General features: G+C 41.2%; 1 protein-coding gene across 2 annotated transcripts in view; it reads left to right on the forward strand.

Moving 5' to 3' along the window:
* KCNN2 (potassium calcium-activated channel subfamily N member 2) overlaps positions 1-24,775 on the forward strand; it is a 91,178-nt gene that overhangs the window by 60,837 nt on the left and 5,566 nt on the right. For both annotated transcript variants that reach the window (XM_082191567.1, XM_082191566.1), the window contains 3 exons: positions 3,654-3,795; positions 19,721-19,831; positions 21,105-21,232. In XM_082191567.1, coding sequence (XP_082047693.1) covers positions 3,654-3,795; positions 19,721-19,831; positions 21,105-21,232 — 381 coding nt within the window. The remainder of the gene's footprint in view (positions 1-3,653; positions 3,796-19,720; positions 19,832-21,104; positions 21,233-24,775) is intronic.

Consider the following 24,775-nt stretch of genomic DNA (forward strand, 5'->3'; position numbering starts at 1 on the left):
TGAAGTTTTCGGTAGGACCAAGGTGAAACTGTAAAACTCCCCTGTTATTTTGTTACTGGATGCTGTATATATAATCTTTTTATTTTTATAGTTCTGAATTGTTTGTTATTTGCATGTTGTTATGTTTGCTATTGTGTTGTTTTGCTGTGTTATTATTAAATTATTTTTGCAGTGTTTGGTTTAGGAATGTATTGTTTTCTTGCTTGTAAGCCACTTTGAGAATGATTTTGTGTGTGTGGAAAAGTAGCTTGCAAATAAAACAAATGAATGAAACAGTGTAGAACTACAGGAAAATTATTTCTGAAGACCACCTACTATAGAGTAGTAGTATATGCTCATGTATCTTATTTTTTTTATTGCACATTCCAGACTGAGGTTGCTCAGCAAATTGCACGACAAGACTGACCTGCTCTACACTTAATTTTCCTATGATGAGGAAACAGCTACATTGCTGCAAGTCAGGCTGTGCACTGTTGAATCGGTGATTATAAGATCAGGATGTCTGTTGCAGCAGTCCTTAAGGGATTCTTTTCATGACACCAGGGGTATTGCTTGCAAGTCAGTGGCTTTAGAATTGTTTATTATGAACCTAATGGCTTTGCCGAAGAAAAACGAGACTACTAATACAGTAAATTAAGTTCTATTAAATCGCAGCTGTATAATATCATTCACACTGGATTTTTTCTGGTATTGCCTTGCCTTACAGCTAAAAACTGAGATAACATTTGATCAGCACCACAGAGCAGTGTGTTACTAAACAGGGATACATACATGGTGGGAAAGTCATCTGAAGGACATTGATAATTAAGATTCTTCTCTCAAGCGAAACCTGTGAAACTGCTTCGGTTAATTCTGCTGTTAAAATATAGCATAGCACTGCTAAGCATTGTTGTGATTAGCAATGTCTGAACTGGTAATACCAGTAATAGCTACAGTATGTGCATATATTCTTCTTTAATTCCCCTAACCTATCAGAAATTTGTCTTCTACAGCTTGTTTTCTTTTAATTCCCGAGCTTTTATGCTTTTAACTTGGATTTAATTGGTGGCTTATTGTGATACTGATAATAGATCTGTGTTTTGGATATGTTAGGATTTATTGTTATGGCACTGCGCCCATCAGATTGGTATGGGGCAATGCCCCAGAAAGAGGCATTTTCTGTGGGTGGCCCTGTAATCTAGAATACCTTTCCCTCTGCAAGTCTCAAGGTAATCTTAGGTGCCTCCTGAAAATGTGTCAGGTGGAATTCAATGTCATTTCAGAAGTGTTTCAGCTTGCCTCTGTTGTATTTCACTAGGGAGCGGGTGGCGCTGTGGTCTAAACCACTGAGCCTCTTGGGCTTGCCAATCAGAAGCTTGGCAGTTTGAGTCCACACGAAGGGGTGAGCTCCCATTGCTTTGTCCCAGCTCTTGCCAACCTAGCAGTTCGAAAACAAACCAGTAGATAAATAGGTACCACTGTGGTAGAAAGGTATACGGCATTTCCGTGCTCTCTGGCACTTGTCACAGTGCCCTGTTTTACCAGAATCGGTTTAGTTATGCTGGCCACATGATCCAGAAAGCTGTCTGCAGACAAACTCCTGCTTCCTTGGCCTGAAGCAAGATGAGTGCTGTATCCGATAGTCAAATTTTACTGGACTTAACTGTCCAGGGATTCTCTACCTTTACTGTATTTCACTGTTTTCTGTTTTTATTTTCTGTTGTGTTCTTATGTTTAATGGTTTCATATTAAGTTATTACATTATGTATTAGTTCAGTAGTGGGGAACCTCCAGGCCTAAATAGACCTGCCAGGCCACTCCATTTGGCCTATGAGATAGTTTTGAGAAAAACAATCCCATTTGGCCATCCCATGTCATCATGTGGCATCGGGCGCTGGACTTGGGAATCCATGGTGCCACATTCCAAAGGAAGAACTGGGGGTGCACTATATAAGTAGGGCTGGGGAAGAGATTTGATCCAATTCACATTTAAAGGCGAATCTAATTTGCAGTTTCCAAAACAATATAAGAACCAAAACACAGCCATTCTTCAAAATCCACACTTCTGATTTTGCAGTTGAATTGTCCAGAGAACTAATGAGTATTAAAAAATGCATTTACTGCTAGGGTGAACTGTGCATTAAAATGCACACATTTGTAAAAACGACATGCAAAATGTATTAGGGGAAATTGCTTTGCAACCAAGAGTATATTAAGAAAACTGCAAACACAAATGTCTGTATTAAGAGAAATTCGCATTAGAGAGCTGATGAATGGAGCACAGGATCAGGTTTAAGGTGCTGGTTTTAACCTTTAAAGCCTTATACGACGGCCTAGGACCCTCGTACCTACGGGACCACCTCTCCTGGTAAGTCCCACAGAGGAACTTACGGTATTCAAATAAAAACATCTTGGAGATCTCAGGCCACAGGGAGGTTAGGCTGGCCTCAACCAGAGCCAGGGCTTTTTCGGCTGTGGCCCCGATCTGGTGGAACGCTCTGTCACAAGATACTAGGGCGCTGCAGGACTTGACATCTTTCTGCAGGGCCTGCAAGACAGAGCTGTTCCACCAGGCCTTTGGCCAAGGCATAGTCTGACCCCCTCTCTCCTTCTGTAATCTTCATGGAACTCTAGCCCAATGGTTGCCATTAATTCTGAACTGATTTTAATTCTGAACTGAACTTAAAATCTGAACTGATTTTAGAATGTATTTCAATTAATTGACTGTGGTTTTATGTAAACTGTGCTATTTTTACTGTTGTTAGCCGTTCTGTTGTTATTATTATTATTTTTAAAAATGCAAACTGGAGTGTAAAATTAAACTTAAGACAGGGGAAAATGAGAAATTAAGGGAAACTAAAATTGAGATTTGCCTATCTGTAAGTATGTTCCTAGTCCTTCCTTTCTTGTCAGTTCTTCAATTTGGTGCTTGTTGAATTCAGTGACTTTTTCTGTTGCCCTGCATAGTGACCAAAAGAGGTGCCAATTCAAAAGGCACTGAATTCAAGGTGGAAAGGAAGAACCAGGAGTGCACTCAGAGAGTGCTCCAAATTCTGCCTTCACAGCTACAGCAAGTAAATTTAAATCATCTGATATCCTATGACTGGTTCACTCACCTTTCCAACTGGCTTGTGAAGGGTGGAACAGTTCCTGATTCAACCTACTCCTGTTCCCAACACCTGTTCAACTGTATGCTACTTGGATAGCTTTTAATGTTAAGTAGTTTTGAAATTTTCTAAATAAATAAAATCAAATATTTATTGTATTTTCTCACGTATAAGCTGCCCTCGGTGTCTGGGAGAGCAGAAAAGCAAGATAATGAAGAAGATAATGACAATGATAAGAATAAGAATAAGAATAAGAATAAGAATTAGATGGAAAGGATTCTCAGTAAAATTTTTGTTGAACTCAAGACCCAAGTGCTTTTCTCCCCTAAGAGGAGATCAGTGTTGTCCACGTTGATAGCAACAACCCATATACACGTACTGTATATGCTGCTGCATGTATGTATTTGTGGGGAGCCCCATAGGGGATAAAACATGCATCTTAAGCATGTTTCAAGTAACAAAGCTATTCTTGAGAAGGAACAAGCTGCCAAAGTTCTTTTCAAAGCCAAAAAAGAAAAGCACAGTTGAAGAATTTGTGGTTAAAGAGATTATAATTTTCTTTTTCAGGTATCATGACCAACAGGATGTTACTAGCAACTTCCTTGGAGCAATGTGGTTGATTTCAATAACTTTTCTCTCCATTGGATATGGTGATATGGTACCTAACACATACTGTGGGAAAGGAGTCTGCTTGCTTACTGGAATAATGGTGAGTGCCCCTAGTTTTAATTTCCACATTTCTTGTGAGTTTCTTGGGTGAATTGTTTTCAGAACAACTTCACTGGTTTAACAACACGTATTATTAATGTAAAATTGTTTGTTAAATCTTTGGTCATTTGTATACTACTGTCCATAGACCGGTACATGTCTATACAGGTGTCCTATTGAGTTCTGTGGGACTTATTCCCAGGTAAGTAGGTTGTACCCTGACTTCCCATCATGGTTAGAGTATACTGATTGAGATAATTGATTCCATTGATTTCAGCGGTCTGTTCTAAGCATGATGAAACATGGCTCCAACCCAGTATTTATAGGATTAGAGCATGACACTCCTGATCACTGTCTTTGGGAATTCACTTCCTGCTTTTCTTAGGAAATGTTTACAAACTGAGCTAAACAAGTTGATATTATGAGCATCAAATATCTCAGCTACCATTCATGTCATATATGGCAATCACCACATTTCTGCCTCTTCTTTTTGCTTCCCGTGAATTATAATGTCAGACCTAATAGTTTCTAAATTTGTCTTACAATAGACTGAGTGATTTTGCTTTTATGAAACTGCTGTAGTGGTTTCCCCTCTAACATCTTTGCATTAATACATCCAGTGCTTTTTTTTCTGGGGGGATGCAGGGGTACACATACCCCTAAAAATTTTGCGAATCTAAGTTTGGCCTCATTGAGAGGCAGTATTTCAATATGGGTAGGAAAATGAGAGCACCCCTAAACATTTTATTAGGGGGGGGGAAGCACTGGATGCATCTATTATTACTGTATACTTCATTGCTATATGCAGTGGCAGTGAAAAGGACAAACCACTTTGTAATAAGTAAGGGATTGGGTTGTTGTTTTTTAAGCCAAGTATAATAATAAAATTATATCTATCTTTGGTTCTCCTAATGTTATATTTTTAAATAATTTGTATCCTGATTTTTTCTTTATCAGTGATAAAGCAATGATTTAAAATGAAAAGAAAAACATTGCAATCCCAATAAAAAGAATTTGTATGCATAAAATACATTATAAAGGCTTTCTGAAGAGCCTGAAAATGGCAGACCTCAACAATGCTGGCTGCACTACCAAGTGCACATCTGCTGTTATAAGTGCACATCTGCTGAACTTTTTTTGGCAGTGGCATCCAGAGCAAGGGCACATGGGGGCATATATGGAAGAAAGTGACCTTTAATATGCTTTCATATACTCCAGTGGTAGCTGGAGCTTCTGAACACTTTTTAAGAGCTGTCACACATGGAGTACGTAATGGTAGTTTTGCCTAGGGAGCATTAGGATATGACTGACCATGGCGAGGGATGACTTTGCCGGGAAGCGGCACCCCAGAAAATTGTGTAAAGGGAATTCTGAATAATGCCCTCTCCATTTGGGGGCCCTAATTTCCTCAACGAATATAGTGGAACTGAAGAAAGGAAAGGAAAGGCCAGCTGAAATAGTGATTTGATATAGTGGCCTACTTTATGGAGAAAGACTTAGACTGCAATCCAGACCCCCTTCTGCTGGGCTGGGTGAGGGGCACTGGATTGATCTGAGGTGTCCCTCCACTTTCTTCTACTGGTTAAGCTGGTCTTCTACTGGCCACCAAATGGGTGGGTGGATGGAAAGCCTGTCAGTGTTAGTTGATTCATACAAATCAGTATGTGGCTACAGCTACTTTCTGTTTAACTACACATATATTTCTCTATGTGACAAATTGTACCCGCCTCTCTACATGGAGCCTCTGGGAATCCCTCACAGGACTTCTTGCCCCTGTTTGAAGAGGGTTTGTTCTGGCCTGTTGCCAATTTCCTTAAATGATCGAAAAAGCAATATACAAAAACTCTGAAGGATCTGATGTGGTAGATAATGTGATAGCCCTACTGTAGAATCCTGAGGACACTGCAGTAATTCCCACATCCACAAAACCAAGATGTCTGAATCAGTCATAAACTGTCCAGATTAAAGACGCCCAAATACAGTGGAGTGGGGAATGTAATATATCTAGCCTTCTCTCTCTTTCTCTCTCTCTCTTTCTGGAAATCATTTTTATTTGGTTTTACAAGTACAAAGTTATAAAAATCCAAATGTATGTCCATCTACAGAGATTCCTCTGAATCTCAAGACTTCCCTCCACCCCTTCCATGGGGTCCTATTTAGAAGATTTACAACTGCATATTCTTCAGTACACTAACTTTTATATCAATCCATATTGTCCATGGTATTTGTTACACTACAAGTGAAATCAAAATCCTGCCAGGATATTTAGGAGACGGTGGTCTCCTAAATAACTTGTAAATTTTCCCCATTTTTTAATAAAGTTTTTGCCCTCTTGGTTTCTGAGTTTTCAAGTTTTGCCATTTCAGCATAGTCCAACAGATTGGTTTGCCATTCCTCTCTGGTAGGGACCTTGTCTTCTTTCCATCTCTGGACTAGTAACATTCAGGCGGCTGTTGTTCCATACATAAAAAGTCTTTTCTGATCCTTTGGAATGTCAGTACCTATAATTCCTAATAAGAAAACTTATGATGTTTTTTTTAACAAATGTTATTTTAAACATTTTTTTCATTTCATTATATATCATCTCCCAGAAAGCTTTTATTACCTTACAAGTCCACCACATATGATAAAAGGTACCTTCTTTTTCTTTGCATTTCCAGCATATATTTGTACTTGTCCTATACATTTTTGCCATGTCTCTTTCTTTCTCTATCTCTATGGTGTAGGCTCACACACAGGATGTAGCAGAACACAGCTGTTGAGGACCGAATACTGTGAAGAGAAGTTATGGAGCAATTACACTAGAGCATATGAGTAAATACTGTAGTAATAATGGTAATATTGCACATGATCCAAGGAAACATAAGCACTTTAGGCCCCATTTATTTTCAGTGGGAGAGGTACACGCATACTGAAATATATCCATCTGAAACCCTGAAGCTTAAAAATGCTCAGGAGTAAGGAATGGTACTCTTCAATTGTATCGTGTCTCTAGTGTACTTTATGAGTTAGCTAGTATTGTAAAGAGAGGTGTGCGTGAGATTTGAATCCTGAGCCAAAATGGAGTGCCTCAAAGGAATGTTGGGCTTGTCAGAAGCAAAGTAGGAATTGTATGAGGTAGCACAAATCAGAGTCCCTGGGGCGCCTTAGCAATCCAGATGTCAAAAAAGAAGAAGGTTGCAGAGAAGTATCTGCTAAAATCAAAACTTTTTTTTTAAGGTACCTGGCAGAACTTCCCTGCATCTATTTGTCATTTGGCAGACTTTATCCACTCTGTAGGGGTTAGCATGCTTGCAAATACAGTGGTGCCTCGCAAGACGAAATTAATTCGTTCCGCAAGTCTCTTCGTCTTGCGAGTTTTTCGTCTTGCGATGCACGGTTTCCCATAGGAATGCATTGAAAATCAATTAATGCGTTCCTAGGGAAACCGCCTTCAGACCTTCTGAAGGCTGGGGGGGGGGACAAGGGCTTTTCTTCCCACCCCCAGCATTTTAAAAAACCCCGGGACAGCGGAGGACTTCTCCGCTGTCCGGGCGATCTTAAAATGCTGGCGGGTGGCATTTTAAAATCGCCCCGGGACAGCGGAGGACTTCTCCGCTGTCTGGGGCAATTTAAAAGCCCCTGGGAAGGCAGGCAGGGGGGACAAAGACTTTCGCCCCCCACCCGCCTTCAGAAGGTGTTCCCGCCCCGCCGCTCGGCTTCGGAGCAGCGTTCCGAAGCCCGGCGGCGGCGGGAGGAGGCGTTCCCGCCCCACCGCCCGGCTTTGGAGGAGGTCCGAGGACAGTGCGGAAGACGCGCTGCGCTTCCCCGCTGTCCCGGATATTTCCCTATGGGCTGTCGTCTTGCGAAGCAAGCCCATAGGGAAATTCGTCTTGCGAAGCGCCTCCAAAACGGAAAACCCTTTCGTCTAGCGGGTTTTCCGTCTTGCGAGGCGTTCGTCTTGCGAGGTACCACTGTACCATCTACTTCTGTCAGAAGGGATAAAGGGTTGTTTTGTTTTTCCAGTAATGAAATGGGGGGAAGGGGGAAAATGAAACCGATTTGGATGGACCTTGAGGCAAACCAAACAATGTACATAGCCCTTCAGATTGATGCCGGCTGTTTTCCAAAAATGCTGAACCAAATCTTGTGGTCAGTGCTCACCCCCGCTTCTAAACACGTTCCATGGAAAATATTGTAGCCTTATATTTGCCACCGTTATTATTTTGGGTGACATAATACGGTCATGTATTTTCTGCACTGGGGATGATGGTTCCCTGGATAGGCTCAAGACAAAGGGCATTCTTAGATGGCATTAACATTGGGGATTGGATCGCTTCAGCATTCTGAATTATCCATGAATGTGAGATACTTCAAACCATGCTGACTGGGGGCATTCAGCGGAGCACATAAGGATCATCTTGCGCTATGCTCTTTATATGGTTCACTTCCTGTTGAAGAAAAGGGTGCCTGTTACCTTTCCTTAGAGTACTTTCAACAGTCCTACTTGAGCATCAAAGCCACCAAGAGTAGCTGAGGCAACCCAGTCAGATGGGCAGATAATAATAATAATAATAATAATAATAATAATAATAATAATAATAATAATGATTTATTATTTGTACCCCCGCCCATCTGGCTGGGCTTCCCCAGCCACTCTGGGTGGCTTCCAACAAAGATTAAAAATACATCAAAATGTCACACATTAAAAACTTCCCTAAACAGGGCTGCCTTCAATGTCATCTAAAAGTCAGGTAGTTGTTTATTTCCTTGACATCTGATGGGAGGGCGTTCCACAGGGCGGGCGCCACCACTGAGAAGGCCCTCTGCCTGGTTCCCTGTAGCTTTGCTTCTTGCAGTAAGGGAACTGCCAGAAGGCCCTCAGCACTGACCTCAGCATCCGGGCAGAATGATGGGGGTGGAGATGCTCCTTCAGGTATACTAAATATATTATTATTATTATTATTTATTATTATTATTATTATTATTATTATTATTATTATTATTATTATTATTATCAGCATTATCATCATCATCCAGGAGTATGGGGAGCTTCTACCTGGAAGAGTTCAATATACTAAGTCACAACGACATCGATGAAACAGAGAGCAATTGTGCAGCACCATGGGCCCATATTCCATTAATGCAAAATAAACAGGATCAGGGTCAGCTTGTGGGGAGGGCTGACAGTATGCAACACACTTCCCAATACTGCCCACAATGGGGCATACCTGGAAGGTGAGGGCCAGGTGGTGAGAAAGTCAGGCATATGCGGGCGCTATGGTGGAGGCAGTTCAGCACTGCTTTTGGTGCATCCACACAGCACCAACCTCCCTGCCGCTTTGCTTCTCCCCCTCTTAAGATGCTGGTGCCAGGAGGCGAGGTGTGTGCAAACAGCGCTCCCTGCTGGCTGCTCCCAAAGGGATACGTACCAAAGGGGACAAAAGAGCTGTGTTCACTACAGTGGTACCTCAGGTTAAGAAGTTAATTCGTTCCGGAGGTCCGTTCTTAACCTGAAACTGTTCTTAACCTGAAGCACCACTTTAGCTAATGGGGCCTCTTGCCGCCACCGCACGATTTCTGTTCTCATCCTGAAGCAAAGTTTTTAACCCGAGGTACTATTTTTGGGTTAGTGCAGTCTGTAACCTGAAGCATCTGTAGCCTGAGGTGCCGCTGTAATGAACAACGACATGTGGAGAGGAAGCAAGATTTACCAATTCCCAAGGAGAAGGCATGCATAAATGTTACCACTATGTGGGTAGTTCAGCTCAGATACCTTGACATGAGCAAATGGAAGCAATGATTTGTGCAGTGCATAATAAGTTTATATCAACATGATATTGTCATAGCCTCTAATATTAGTGGCTTTCGAATGAACGTTCCCCGTTTCATAGAGAATTGGCCTATTAATAGCTTAAATGTCATAACTTGGAATAGAACTTCCATCTTCAGGGATCATATATCTTTGATTATGTGATATCGAATACAACAATGGATGGCAGACTTGATTTTCTCTTGCTTGTAGCATTCCAGAGAAGTAGATTAAACATACTGATGTTCACTGAAGAATTGAATATAGATAGCATAAGACAAATTGTCACTGGCAGGTCACAGTTCCCTTAATATCTGAATATTTTATCTTACTGTAGCTTAAAGTGAGGGTCTCTTCTCTTGACAACCCCATCCATTGTAGCCACAGGAGAACACTGGGAGAAATTAAGCGTCACCCAGAGGCAATTGTTACGTCAGGGCAAGAATTTTGGCTTGCTGGGCAGAACAATCCCTGTTCTCTCCCCGCACAATGTTCCTAGAGTTCTTTCATCACCCGCAAGGGGATGTCCTTGTGCGGCTTTCACTGGCAGAACTCACTGGTTGAATCCTGCCCATTTGACATATAATGAGACAGTCACATAGATGCCACACAAACAGCAGATGCAAGATTGTGCCTGATTGGTTTTTGATGCAGTAATGAAAGCGGCTGAAAAGTATGCCAAAATTGTAACTAGGCTGAATCTTGTACATGCCCTTACTACATACTAGGGATGGGGGAGCAGTTTGATTCACTTGACATTTAAAACCTACCCAATTTTCACTTTCCAAAACCTACCTATCATGGGAATTGGGGTTGCTTGTGTGTAAACCTCCAGCTGTTCCAACTGCTTAGGGGTGGTTGCGTCTTTCCCTGGCTGAGCAGCCCTTTCGCGCGGCTGGCTCAGTCGCTGGTAGAATCCGTCAGTGGGTGTCTCCTAAATTTCCTCCAGCATAAGAGTTCCTTAACGGACAACCTCCTCCTCGCCTCTCTGCGCAGAAGCCTTCTGTGCAGAGTGGGCGTGCCAAGCGGTGGTCCTCCACTCTCCTCACTGACTTCACTGGAAGAGTCTCGGAGCCTCCCCTCCGAAGTGCTCTCTGCCTCTCCCTTCTTCCTGGTGTCACCTGGACTTCCTTCCCCAGAGGACGTCCTCTCTCTTCCCTTACTGGTTCCCTCTCTGGCAGAATCTCGGAGCCTAGCCTCTCCACTCTGCTCCGATGTCAGTTCCCTGACACTACCCAATTTTCACTTTCCAAAACAATCTGCAAACCAAAACACAGCTTATGAAAATTTACACTTTTCGGATGTTCGCATTGCAATTCTGAAGGTGAGAAATGTCTCCCAAAATAAATATTTTGGTTCAAAGTGTACATGAAAATGCAAATATTGCTGGGGTGTGTGTGTGAGCCTATCAAATGCACTACATTAGGGGGAGTTTGCTTTGCAAAATGTGTGTATAAAGCAAAATTGCATACACAAACGTGCCTGTTAGGAGACATTCACATGAAAATGCTGGTGAATTTTCATGAGGCCTTTTTAAAAAATCAATAAATTGCAAACTGATGTGGAAAACTGAACTCAAGACTGGAAAAAATGAGCGATGGAAAGAAACAGAAATTGACAGACTCACCCACCCTTAGTACACACCGACATGCCTTATAATGAAGTGATGTGATGACTTCCTGCAAATGATAGTGTTTTAATCTTGCAGTCTTCCACACACAGATGGTCTAAATCAGCAGTTCTCAACCTGTGGGTCCCCAGATGTTGTTGGACTACAACTCCCATCATCCCTAACTAGCAAGGCCAGAGCTCAGGGATGATGTCCAACAACATCTGGGGAGCCACAGGTTGAGAACCGCTGGTCTTTCCCTACTTTGGGAGTGCTGGGGAACCCAGACAATTTGGCTCCTTTCCATAAGTGCAAGCACACCAACTCCTAGGGACCGAGGCAGTTTCAGCCCCCAATATATATATATATTTTAAGGGGATGGGCCCCCTCAATATTCAGAGGCCGTTGCGTGGCATCACGTTAGGGCCCCCAATCCTCCGGAGAAGCTGGTGCCTCTGCATAAGTGCCCTTCACCACATGCCCCCTACTGCCCCAGAGCTGTCCCTGAACATCCTCTCCACATGCCCCATGCTGACATCGGAGCCCTGATGTTGTTTGGGCTCAGAGTGGGGACCCGGCATCACTCTCACTTTCATAGCTCTGTCTCCAGTGTCAGAGAGTAGTGTTGGGTTACTGCCAGGGAGACGGGGGCATCAGGCAGGCCCCCAGTTATCTCCGGACGATCACAGGTCTCCTGGGGAACAGCATCAATCAATTAGCGACACGAGCCTCAGAGACATTCCAAGACCCGTGCACACCCTTTCAGCAGAGTCTCCATGATGAAAGATGCATACAGGAGAGCATATTTACAGCTTTATTCAACGTTGTTCAGATCAAAGGAAAAACATGACTGCTCTCCTCTATGTCCAGGAAAAAACAGCCAGAAAAAAGCTACATACAAACGGAAGTTCCCAGCAAGAAGCTGGAAGTAAACAGGCATGTGACACACAACAGCCTGTTCCCTTTTAAGGTGGAACGGAACTATATCCTAACAAGTAGGACCCAAGGTATCCCGTGTCCCTGAGACTTTCTCCCAGGGACCGTAGCATTGAAGCTTCAGTGACTTCGACCAAGTTCTGTATTGTGGAGAAATTAAAAACTTATTCTATACCTTTGTGGTTTTTTGACGACTGAGAAAAAATGCTTAATGGCTGCCATTTTTTCTGGGAGGGGGATGTTCAATTCTTAGAGCTATGTAAATTATTTTGGTATCAACAACATAATTAGCTTTGCTAATAAGGGATTGAATTATACGTTTCTTTTAGGAAGGTTCAGAAAAGGCCAATTGAAAATTTCTGATGTAATAAAAACTTGAATAATTGAAAAAGGAAAGGGAAAGTAGTAGATACCAGTGAAACATAAACAATATAGCAGTATTTCCACTGCCTTAGAAGTCTAAAAAGATCGTAGATAGAAATATTCCAGTCAGATGTGATTCACTGTTGAAAGTCTCTCTCACTCTCAGTCGGAGGCTGCTTTGAGCATGGGAGTGGAGAATTCCCCAACTTTCTGCCCTGTCTATGCCTTCCTTGCTCATGGGCAGCACAACAACCTCTGAGCAAACTAAGGCACTACTTGTGCTAGTCATTGCCATGCCACAGACTTCCCTAAGCAAGAGAATTAAAAAGTAGTTTGCACTGCATTATACCCATGTTGTATACCGGATTTCAGATTTCTATCTGCTGTAGTGGTACCTTTGTTACTATGACACCTCTGCCCATGGAACAGCAAGTCAGCAAGGCCCAAGCACGTTTAGATATTGCATGCTCCCGCACCTAAAATGCCCATTTATTTTTTTTGTATCCAGTTCTGTCTAATATACACATTTTTGGTGACACATTTCCCCCTAATGCATTTCTGTTTGTTACTTCCAGGCTGCAGCTTCTTGTTGCAGGTGGTCTTACTTGTCTTAAAACCTATCTCAGGAATGGATTTTGCTCTCATTCCTCCAATAATTGCTTCTTTTGGAATTTTGTATTATTATTTTTTAGCCGCAGCGCTTTTTTTAACTGGCCCATTCGGTTGGCTCTCCACCTAGGGATCCCAGAATGAATGGAATGTCTATTTAAATTCTTACAGGCCTTTCATTTTATTCAGAGGAGAAGGCGGATTGTTGTGCATTTTCTGGTGAGAACTAAATTTCCCATCATTGTCTGTAAAGCGGACCTACTTCCTTCTTCTTTGGATCCCAAGGGAAATGAGCAAGAAATGGGTCAGCTATCTTCTCCCAGGCACAGGCAAGTATAGAAGAGTATTTTGTGGGCAAAGACAGCCATCCGCCTCTTATTTGGCTGAACTCAAAACTGCTTGAGATATCTAGAAGGAGCGGGAGAGTTCAGTGGTGTTTTCCTGAGAGTCATGAAGGAGAGTACCTAACGCAGGGGTCAGCAACCTTTTTCAGCCGTGGGCCGGGTCACTGTCCCTCAGACCATGTGGTGGGCCAGACTATATGGTGGGGGAATGAATGAATTCCTATGCCCCACAAATAACCCAGAGATGCATTTTAAATAAAGGCACACATTCTACTCATGTAAAAACACCAGACAGGCCCCACAAATAATCCAGAGATGCACAAATAATCCAGAGATGCATGATTCCCTGACCATCCGCGGGCCGGAATGAGAAGGCGATTGGGCCGGATCTGGCCCACGGGCCTTAGGTTGCCTAACCCTGACCTAACGTGTAGCCAGTTGACTTTCAAACTTGACTGCTCTCTCATTTTGCTCTCTGGAAGTGTGTGTCTTACTGATAGGCAACAGATGTTTGCAAAAAAAAAAAAGTATCTCCTACTTATTGCTAATTTATTAAGGTTTTTAAAATTATCGATAACTATAAATAATATAATATAAATAAAGGAAGAGGGTGGGGACTACAGTTAAAGCAAAACTTTTGAAAAACAGATATCTTTTGGGGGATTAAAAAAAACTATCAGGAAGAAGAGAAGCAAAGGCAGCTGTGTTGGGCCATAAGAAAAACAAATCATAGCAGGGAAATACCTTTATTACCTCAGCAAAATGCTACAAATTAGTGATCAAACTTTTGAGTTCTTCAAAGCCCTTTATCAGGCTTAGGTGTTAAGGAAATTTTTTTGGGGAGGAAGGCTGCTTTTTCGTTGAAACCATAAAGTTTACATTGGTATTGGTCTTTAGCTGAAGTGTAGGACAAGATAGCAGTTTTATCATATAAAGTTCTTCTAGGTGCTTTGCTGTTTTTAGATTGCACCTAGAGATCCTAAGAGGAAGAAATAGACAAATATACACTGGCCAATTCCCAATTTTTTAACAGATATAAAATCCAGCAGTTCTGTAGCTTTAAGCAAAACACACATAGGGAAATGTGGTAATTTTTATATTTTCAGAGCTGGAGATTAATTTTAGGTAGTGTACTAGGTTAAAAAAGAGTAAACTGAAGTCAAATTAAGTAGCTTTTCCTAGTGGCTGGAAGGGAATTACATTCAGAAAATAAAGCCCCATTTCCCTATGCTATAGAATCCTCTTCTTCCAGTTTAGGATACTGTTTTTGAATGGCTGAATTCAATACTCTCCAAGTCATTCAAAAAGGAAAACTAGCTGTATTGGCCTGTAAAAAATGCATTAAAAGAATATCTAAGAATTAAAATTTGTCCAAATTGTTGCAGTCTTTAAGGAGTTTGCTGGGCAGAGTTATTGAAAACCCAAATGCTTTTTTCACTCAGGATATGGAAAATGATATTTCATGTTACTCATTCTGAAGTTGCATACATTGAAATGTATTCACTGATTTTATATACCTCTGGTTACATGCTTAATTCGTTCGGGAGGTTAGTTCTTAACCTGAAACTGTTCTTAACCTGAAGCACCACTTTAGCTAATGGGGCCTCCTGCTGCTGCCGCGCCGCTGGAGCACGATTTCTGTCCTCATCCTAAAGCAAAGTTCTTAACCCGAGGTACTATTTCTGGGTTAGCGGAGTCTGTAACCTGAAGCGTATGTAACCTGAGGTACCACTGTATGTAAATGAGCAATATACAGTAGCAAAGAACTATACATAAATGAGACATGCAAGCCAAGCCAAAGAATCAGATCTGTCACTTGTATTATGGCACTGGTTCTCAAACTCTTCTCTGGTCCACACCTTCAGGATAAAAAAGTGCTCACGCCACACCAAAGTTTTTATTGATAAGAAATACATTGCAAAACAAAAAGAAACAACTCCTAGCATTGCTTGATTTATAACATTCGTTTCCGAGCACAATTCAAAGTGTTGGTGCTGACCTTTAAAGCCCTAAACGGCCTTGGTCCATTATATCTGAAGGAGCGTCTCCACCCCCATCGTTCTACCCGGACACTGAGGTCCAGCACCGAGGGCCTTCTGGCGGTTCCCTCACTGCGAGAAGCCAAGTTACAGGGAACCAGGCAGAGGGCCTTCTCGGTAGTGGCGCCTTCCCTGTGGAACACCCTCCCACCAGATGTCAAAGAGAACAACAACTACCAGGCTTTTAGAAGACATCTGAAGGCAGCCCTGTTTCGGGAAGCTTTTAATGTTTGATGTATTATAGTATTTTAATATTCTTTTGGATGGGCGGGGTATAAATAATAAATTATTATTATTATTATTATTATAACATAGGACAGAACTAATCTGAGACAAACAAACTCTTCATAAACACAAAGAAGCCTATCTCTTTTCTTTCATATTCATCAGGTTGAAAATCCCTGCTCACAACAATTTGACATGAAGAACTGTAGAAGAATAGCCAAAGCTATTCTCCACAACTCTGTTTGAATGGCAATTCCAGATCACAACTAGGATTATGGGTTCATGTTCATGTATATCAGACAGATATATTCTCTCAGTTAAACTAGTTCCGTCGTCCTTTGTTGTGTCTTGAATTCTGCGCAAGTGGCTAACTCCTGTCGCCGTATTTTATATGTTCCATTAGATCAGGGGCTGCCAACCATTTTGGGCCCATCTGCAAACTGGAGAAACTGTTGCCCCTCCACACACACAACCAAGCAGACGTTGCAGCTTGTTCTATTGGGTGCAACATAATACTTCTGTCAAGTCAAACTTCAGTGTGTATAGTGGGGGTTTACCCTGTGGGAACCAGGGAATGCCTGTGAGCTTATGTGTACCTATGTAGATAATCCCTGTGTTGGATTTTCAAGGGGGAAAGTAGGATTTAGTAAATATCAGAACTATTCCGTGCCTCACATAAAAATGAAACTGAATCACAACTCTGAATCCAAATTCTGAGTTGGATGCAGCAGTGCCCTTCCACAGTTAGAAGCCACAGAAGAAGGGGTGTTTTGTGTCATTTCACGAGGAAAGTGCAAGTAAATTTGGATATGCTCTGCTTCTTGCACAATGTGCTGTGGAAGCAGCAGCATGAGAACAGCTGTAGAACCAAACTGCTATAGAAGTGTGAGATTTTCTGCAGACAGTTGTGATTGTTTTCCTCCTGCTTTGAATTCAGTCGGCTGTACTTTTTAGTTCTGGACCTAAGCAGTGTGGCTCCCTGATTTGTCTTACACTAGCATGTGGACAAATGAATCATCTTAAGCCAAATCTCCATGCTTAACCAAATCTTGTACCTTGTTTATATATATATATATTTTGTGTTTTGTTAAAGGACTCCTAGCTACTGGTCTTTGCCTAGACATCTCAAGATGTTCCCTCTATTCATTGTGAGCTTGGTGACATTTTAACAAAGGCTTTCTTGCTTTCTTTCTCCGAAGGTTAATTAGTCATTGAAGTACCAGCTGTAGCATATAATCATTTGTTGGAAATGGTTAAGCTTCTGGAGAATATGCTGCACAGACCGTGTATAGCAGGGAGGAGCCGTGGAGTTCAAAAATAATTTACGTGTTTTGAAGCTCTTTTGTACATTTATGGAGGCCTGACTTTTTTCTTTTTTAAAAAAGAAACCTCTTTATATCATGAATCACAGTTTGTTCTAAGCTTTTCCAGAAAAAAAATGGATTTATACTTGCCCTGACTCTGATCCAGTACTAATAGGTATGATTCCCCCTATTAAAAATGAGAGGGTAGACTTGAAAAGGAAAGCAGAGTATACGGAAGACAGAATAGAGCTTGTATTGTTGGGAAAATGGGGACACAATAGTTCAGGAAGCAAAAGTGCAGCTATTCATTTGTCTTTTAAAAAAGAGCTACATAATGCTTCGTGCCAATCCCTTCTTTCCAGAAACTAGTTTCTATGCAACATTGTTCAGCCAGGAAACAGGAGGTGGATTTAGTCCCTGAAAGAAAAGTAGGTGGTTTCTAGAAAAACCAGTGTGTGAGAGAGAGAGGGGGGGGGAGGTTCCAAAGGCTGAGATCTCTGCTACTACAGGTGCTGAGAATCCCTTAGTGTAAGTATATGATCCTGATGAAAGACTCACAGTATTTTGTTATGCACATCTTCTTCCCATGACAGACTCTCCTAGATGTTCTAGGCTGTTTTATTTCACATGGTTTCATTCAGGCTCTGAAAAGGGGTTAGACATAATATATCGTGGACATAATATAGCTTGATTTCGGCAGTTGACAGTCTTCCTTGCTGACAAAGTGGTAAAAAGTGGCTGGATGCTACTCCAGATAGGTGGATCTACAACTGGTTGAAGAACCATACCCATTGGGTGCTCAGTAATGACTCTGTGTCAGCCTTGAGGGAATTCTCAAATGGGGTACCACAGGGTTCTATCCTGGGCTCTCTCTACTGTTTATGTTTTTATAAATGTATTTGTGAGGGTGTGCATGAGATAAATTTACCTTATAGAGGAAAAGTTCATTAAAGTCTTGTGAAGAGCATCCCAAATATTCATCTTTACAAGGATTTGTAGAGCTGCAATGTATTTCAATACAGATCAAATATTAATGTCAATAAATGTTTAATGTATAGAATCCCTATAAACTGTTACTAATGGAATGTAAGCCTTTCCCCCTTGTGGGTAGAGCAAAGGGCAGATTGTACAATATTTCACTTTCCATGGGTTAATTAGATTTTAGGTAAGACTTTTATTAAAGTCCAAAGATAAAGTTTAAACAGGCTTCTGTTTTTATTAGATTTGTTCCTAATATAATTATACTGCCCTCCTTAATAGACACACTGATCAGTTCACTATAAATTGGCTTAGTTAAGCTCATTATTGCTATAATGTAAATGTTAAGTAGTGTTTTAACACTGATATTAATGATGCAACTTGTTTAAGTCTCCCTAGTTTGTTTTCATAACTAGCAGAGAAAACTGAAAACTTATAATATCAAATAAGGAACTGATGTTTATGTGTCAGAGAGCCAGTGTGGTGTAGTGGTTAAGAGCGGTAGTCTCGTAATCTGGGGGACCGGGTTCGCGTCTCCGCTCCTCCACATGCAGCTGCTGGGTGACCTTGGGCCAGTCACACTTCTCTGAAGTCTCTCAGCCCCACTCACCTCACAGAGTGTTTGTTGTGGGGGAGGAAGGGAAAGGAGAATGTTAGCTGCTTTGAGACTCCTTAAAGGGAGTGAAAGGCAGGATATCAAATCCAAATCCAATCCAGTGCCAAACCCCCATTGCATGTATCGGCTGCTCAAAGAATCACATCTCTTATACTACCCTTTGTCTATGGCCTATAAAGTCCCAACTTCTTTTGCCCTCAACAGGATATCTGTAACTTGCAGTCCTTAGTTTCCCAGCTAAAGAATATTAATGCCTGTGGAGAACTAGTGGGGAGCTGTTTAACATATTGACAGTACTTTCAGCTTTATCTTCCTTTGTTCCTGGAGCAAGAAGATTCTCTTCCTGTGAGACCAAGTGGCCTGGTTTGCACATCAAACCTTGGCTTAGTGCAAAAGCGTGAACATACAGGCTCCAACAAACCATGGTTTGTTCTTGGTTACAACTCATGGCTAGTCTGGATAGAAGTTAACCAGATGGGTTGGGATGACATACTAAGGCATAACATGGTGTGGCAGCAAAAAGAGATGGGGAAGAGTGAAGTAGCTACAAGCGCCTCTACGGGAGTCTGTGCATTCACGCTTAACCAAGGTTTCACTTAATGTACTATGCAAATCAGGCCATTGTGGAGGGAAGGAGGGAGAAGAATTGCAGATGATCTGGAAGCGATTGAACGTGCCATTAAAGTAACTCTTAAAGTGTGATATTACTGAGGGTGGGATTCACCTGATGAGTCTTGTCTGGAATATTTTTTTGTGTGTGTGTGTGCAACACAGCTTTTCTCCCTGCTACCCTCTGTGCCACCCAAAATTGGCTCTGGGGGGGGTTTGGGTTGCGAGAACCCTCAGAATAGCATGTGGAAGGAGAAGAGCGGAGATAATTCCATCTGGGAAACTGAAAAGCTCGCATTGACTGAATGACTGCCTTAACATGACACTGAATTTCTTCCCAACTGCAGAGACACTGATAAAATCAAATTATATCATTTTGCACTAAACAAATGTACTTCTTTTGTGTAAACATACTGTTTTCTTTTCCTGTTTCGTCAATAGTGTGACCATTATTGGAATAAGGTATTACAACTCTTTGGTTTTTGTTTTATTGCTATTTCCAGGGTGCTGGTTGCACTGCACTGGTGGTAGCTGTGGTAGCAAGGAAATTAGAACTTACCAAAGCTGAAAAACATGTGCATAATTTCATGATGGATACCCAGCTAACTAAAAGAGTAAGTCATAATGTGTGTTTTTTTTGTTTGTTTTTGTATGTTCAATAAAAAGCAAATATTTTGCTTTGTTTTTCACCATAGTCACAGATAGTTCTAGGGATAGATCTTGAAAGATGCTACTGAATTATTGAATCTCTAAGTTTCATGTCAGCTTTAAGTATTTTGTCCACTGGTGGTAGATATGAGGTCTCTCTTAAGGAATAGCAAAACAGAAGCAAATATGTGGAATAGGTCCTGGAACATGAGCTGAAGGCACATGATCAACCAGGCATAGGCAAACTCAGCCCTCCAGATGTTTTGGGACTACAGTTCCCATCATCCCTAGCTAACAGGACCAGTGGTCAGGGATGAAGGGAACTGTAGTCTCAAAACATCTGGAGGGCCGAGTTTGCCTATGTCTGTGATAAACCAGTCTTAGTAAATCTAAGTAGGTATGGGACTGATCAGTGCCTGGAAGTGAAACTTCGGAGGAAGTGTTACGTTTTCTGCCTTGATTCCATCACGGAAGAAAAATGAGATATGACTGTAGTGACAAACTAGCAGACTAGTTGTCCTTCAACCCAACTGCTCATCTACTTAAAACAAAACAAAACAAAACTGGCATTCAGTGTCTAACAATTCCTGATGCTGTGGTGGAAATGTACTCTCAGAGTGCTGATCAGATAAAATGATCTTGTGAGAAGCAATGCTTGTCTATTTGGCATTCCAGTTTTATCCTAACCACATGCTTTAAAAAAATAAATAAAAATATTATATATATATCCAGGAAAATCCGTCCGTATGGCAAGTCGGGATTTTTGCAAATTTCCTTAAAGATAGCTCCAAAACTTCACCTTTAAAAAAAAAAGATTTAGCAAAAAAGCTTAACAACTTTTGGCAACCCTGCTATATAAAGCCATGATCCAAAATGTCAAGTATGTTTCCTCTTCTTGCCTATGAAAAAGATGTTCCATGACAACGCAGGAGAGAAGGGCAATTCCTGCATGGGCACTGGGGAAGAGAAGGGGGTCAGCATGTTAATCAGACCTACTGCGTCATAATGTATGAACCAGAAATCCCAAGATGCTAGGTGTGGATAGTCACTAATTCAAGTGCCAAACAGAGGCACAGAATTTAGACAGTTGTGCTCTTATTACGTTAGCTCTCTACAGCACCTGGTCTCAGAAGGAGACATTCCTGTAAATATTTATGATAGATAACATGTTCTAGGGAAGACTCATAGGGATGTGTAATGCTGTTTCAGTCAGCCTGGTGTTTTCTTTTTTTAAAACAGGTGAAAAATGCAGCTGCCAATGTACTCAGGGAAACATGGTTAATTTATAAAAATACAAAGCTGGTGAAAAAGATAGACCATGCAAAAGTAAGGAAACATCAGCGCAAATTCTTGCAAGCTATTCACCAGTAAGTACCATTTTGGCTTGTCTATTTCCCCCTTATCCAGGATGCTGTGTTAATCTGGCAGGTTCAGTTTCTAGTGTGGATGTTGCTGTTCTGCCAGTACAGGCAGCTGTCCCAAATCCACCTTCTGCCTGATTCTGTTCACTTTATCTCAAGGGTGTGGGAGGAAAACATTGTATGTATCTCAGTGTGTCCCTGAATCCCCATCTCATTGATGGGAAACAATAGCATTCGAGATGGATATGAAATGAGATGCACAATCTAATTCACATACAGATTATACATACAGTTTTTAGAAGGAAAGACATCTTAGACTCTTCATGAAGTTTCCGTGGATTTCCAAGGCCAGGGGAAGAGAAAGCAGAAACGTTGTGGAAACAAATGAACAAGTTTTTCACATCCCTGACTCTTCATGTGTGATCCAACCACCCTTCCTTGAATATAGATTTTCTTTGCTAAAGCGTCCTACACATGATATTTTGGAATAAGAATGAATCTAGTACGTATTGCAAAATAGATTTGAATATCAATAACATCCTCTTGTGATTTTTCTGGCAGGTGCAAACCGCTGACAAAAGAATATTTTACTATATTCACCATCAGTCAATAGCCCCTTATTTTATTATGTGATATATAAGTTTAATATAATATTTTTTACCATTTTTTAAAATGATTGCAAGCTGTAGGTTCTACTACTGTGCCAATTTTAGGTAATGGGTAAAGAATGTAATCATTTCCTATTGAAATGATTGGTTCATTTTAAAATCAATGTTATTACTGCAGCAAATTTACACTTGGTGAAAAGATAATGGTGGGATAGTTGTCTTCATTTTGGCACCCCAATAAATTAGCCACCTTATGGTCTATTCATTTAGGGTATGTGGGGGAATTAGTTCCTGATACGAGCTAATCTTTGGAAACCGCAGGCTCCTTGCAGATATAATGGAAGCATTGCTGATTCCTCATTCATACTTGACTTGGGAGAGTGCTCAATCACTGTTATGTTAGAGCAGGAAGAGCTCGCCACAAATTGGGCTACATAAAACTAGTGGCAGATATTAATTGCTGCAGGTTTCTCTTCTTCACACCCTTCCTCTGCCGCACATAGAGAGTTCTTGGGAGGAGGAAATGGCCAAGGAGTATGGAGCTTGGTGAACTAGCAGTAGAGATATAGTGTAATGAAAATGGGAGCAGAGGTCCACTTCCGTGAAAGAGGTCCTTTCTCAGAAGTGTAGATCAGAACCTCAGAATCTGAGTTGAAATACACATGGTGTATATTGCTTTTAATCATTCTACAGTGGGGAATCAGTAAAGTTAGATCATCCTGACAGACCCAATACTATAATAACAAGAAAAAGACTTCAGAGCCAGTTCCAAGAAGTTGCAAAATAAATATGGCTTAGCATTATGAACTGCAGCAAGCATCTGGTTTATGTGCTCTCCACTCCAGCACAGATGCAGGGAGTATATTAAAAAATCTCTGCTTTCATTCTGTATTAACCCCAAACTGTGGTCAATCTTAATCATGGTTAGTTAAAACAAGCGAACTTTGTGAACTGTGGTTTGAAGTTGGCTTGTTTCAACAAACCATGGTTAAGATTAACAGTTTGTATCATCTGAATTCCAACAAGACAAACAGCTAGAAGTGAAAGCTTAGAGAAAGTGAAAGAGGGATAACAGTCCCAAGGTTCACTGTAGCTCATTCAACCATGGTTTAGTATCATGTCCAAACAAGGCTCATTGCGAGCAATTCGTTTTTCTTCCTACTTTCTTCTTTTCCACACCTGATGTTAACACAAGACGTGGAATCTCTGGTTGTTCCCTGCACAGAGGTCTGTGTACAGAGCCCAGGGGTCGTGAATTTTATGTTATAGAGTCTGTAGTCACCCATTACACCAAAAGTGAGGAGGAAATAAGTTTCATAAATTAACCGTGCTTCTCTTCTTTCGCTGTTGCTTTGAACGCATTAAATGGCAGTAATGTTATTTCCTTTTCTGCTTCAGAGGAGGGATCTGAAAAGGGCTAACTCATTAAGGGCTAACTCATTAATGGTTACATACTATGCTTAAGTTATAAAATAAAATGTACACAATGAGTATTAGTTCAGTTTAGCAAAGATGTGAGGTTAAATGCTGCTGTCTATAGAAAAGCTGTTTCTACCAAAAGGGGGGGCGTGTGGGTGGGTTCCTGAGATAGTGAATTACAAAATGAGCTGAAACCAGGTATTACAATATTGTGATTTAGTGGGATTCTTACTTCTGAGTGTACATGTTCAGGATTGGACTGCAACCTCTGCAACAGGGATAGGGAGCTTATGTACTACAATTCCCATACCCTTTGACCATTGGCCATGCTCACTGTGGCTGATGAGAATTAGATTCCAAAAGCTCCTAGAACGCCACAGGTTTCCCACCCTGCCCTACTGTGATCTAGCATCACATCAGTCTTCATGGAATAGTCCTTTTTCACATTAATATGGCTTCTAATAAGCATGGGGCAGGGTAGCTATTATCTACCAGGTGCTTGTCTTCATTTTAATTTAATATGTGATTTAGCTTTGTCTTCTGACCTTACTTTCTATGTGTCCCTTGCTAGAAGTATTCAGACTTTCAAAAATATGTGTGGATTTGCCAATTGATGTGCTAGAGCTTTGTTCTCAAAGGAAGTGATGCAACTTTATCCCTTTAGTTTCAAAAAGAACTGCAAATATTTGTTCATCACCTACTATTGAGTAAGAAACTAAATGACGTAATTCCCATAGTGGCTACCTTTCCTTGTTATGCAGAGTCAGGTTTCTGTTTTACTTCTGAATTTTCATTTGTCCTGCGTCATTTGACCTCCCAAGTCAAACAAAGGGGGTTAAATTGTATTCTAGCAAAATAGGGGAATGGAACCAGTCATATCCTGTTGGATGCTAACATTCAGAATGATAAGTTTGATTTTCTATTTCTAGCTGAACTGTGTAGTTCTCCTTTTTGATTCATGGTGATAGTCTTCATTCACATATTCATATGTTTTCCTTTAACTCCCCTTAATGACCCCCTTTAAAGGTTAATTCTAGCCTACTCAACACTTGATGTTGGGAGGGAAGATGGAAATAAAATGTACCAATACTAAGTCTCTTAACTTTTGAGAATCCTGGTAATATTTCAGCTATCAATTCTTCCCATGTATGGATGGCATGTGGGAAGGGGGCTGAGGTATTTAGGTGCCACTGATATCCCTCCAGCCAGAATAAAATGTGACGTTAAATGTTTAACATAAACAAGCAGCATTCTAGTGCACAGTGCTCAAAAGTTCATTTGTCACTTCTCCCCTGCTCTTGGCCACGCTATGTCAGGAGCAACAAGCCACAAACCTTGACTCAACACATGTGTCTGAATTCAGAATATGTGTCGAGTCAAGGTTTGTGGCTCTAAACACACCGCAAGTGGTAGCCAAAGTTTGTTATTGGCTTACTGCTCATGGTTTGTTTGGGAGAAACAAACCACAAGCCTAGGTTTGGATAATACGACTAGCCAAGACTCGACTTTTTATTCCCCCAAA

Source organism: Podarcis vaucheri (genome assembly GCF_965113315.1).
Source record: "Podarcis vaucheri genome assembly, chromosome: 11".
Classification (NCBI taxonomy): domain Eukaryota; kingdom Metazoa; phylum Chordata; class Lepidosauria; order Squamata; family Lacertidae; genus Podarcis; species Podarcis vaucheri.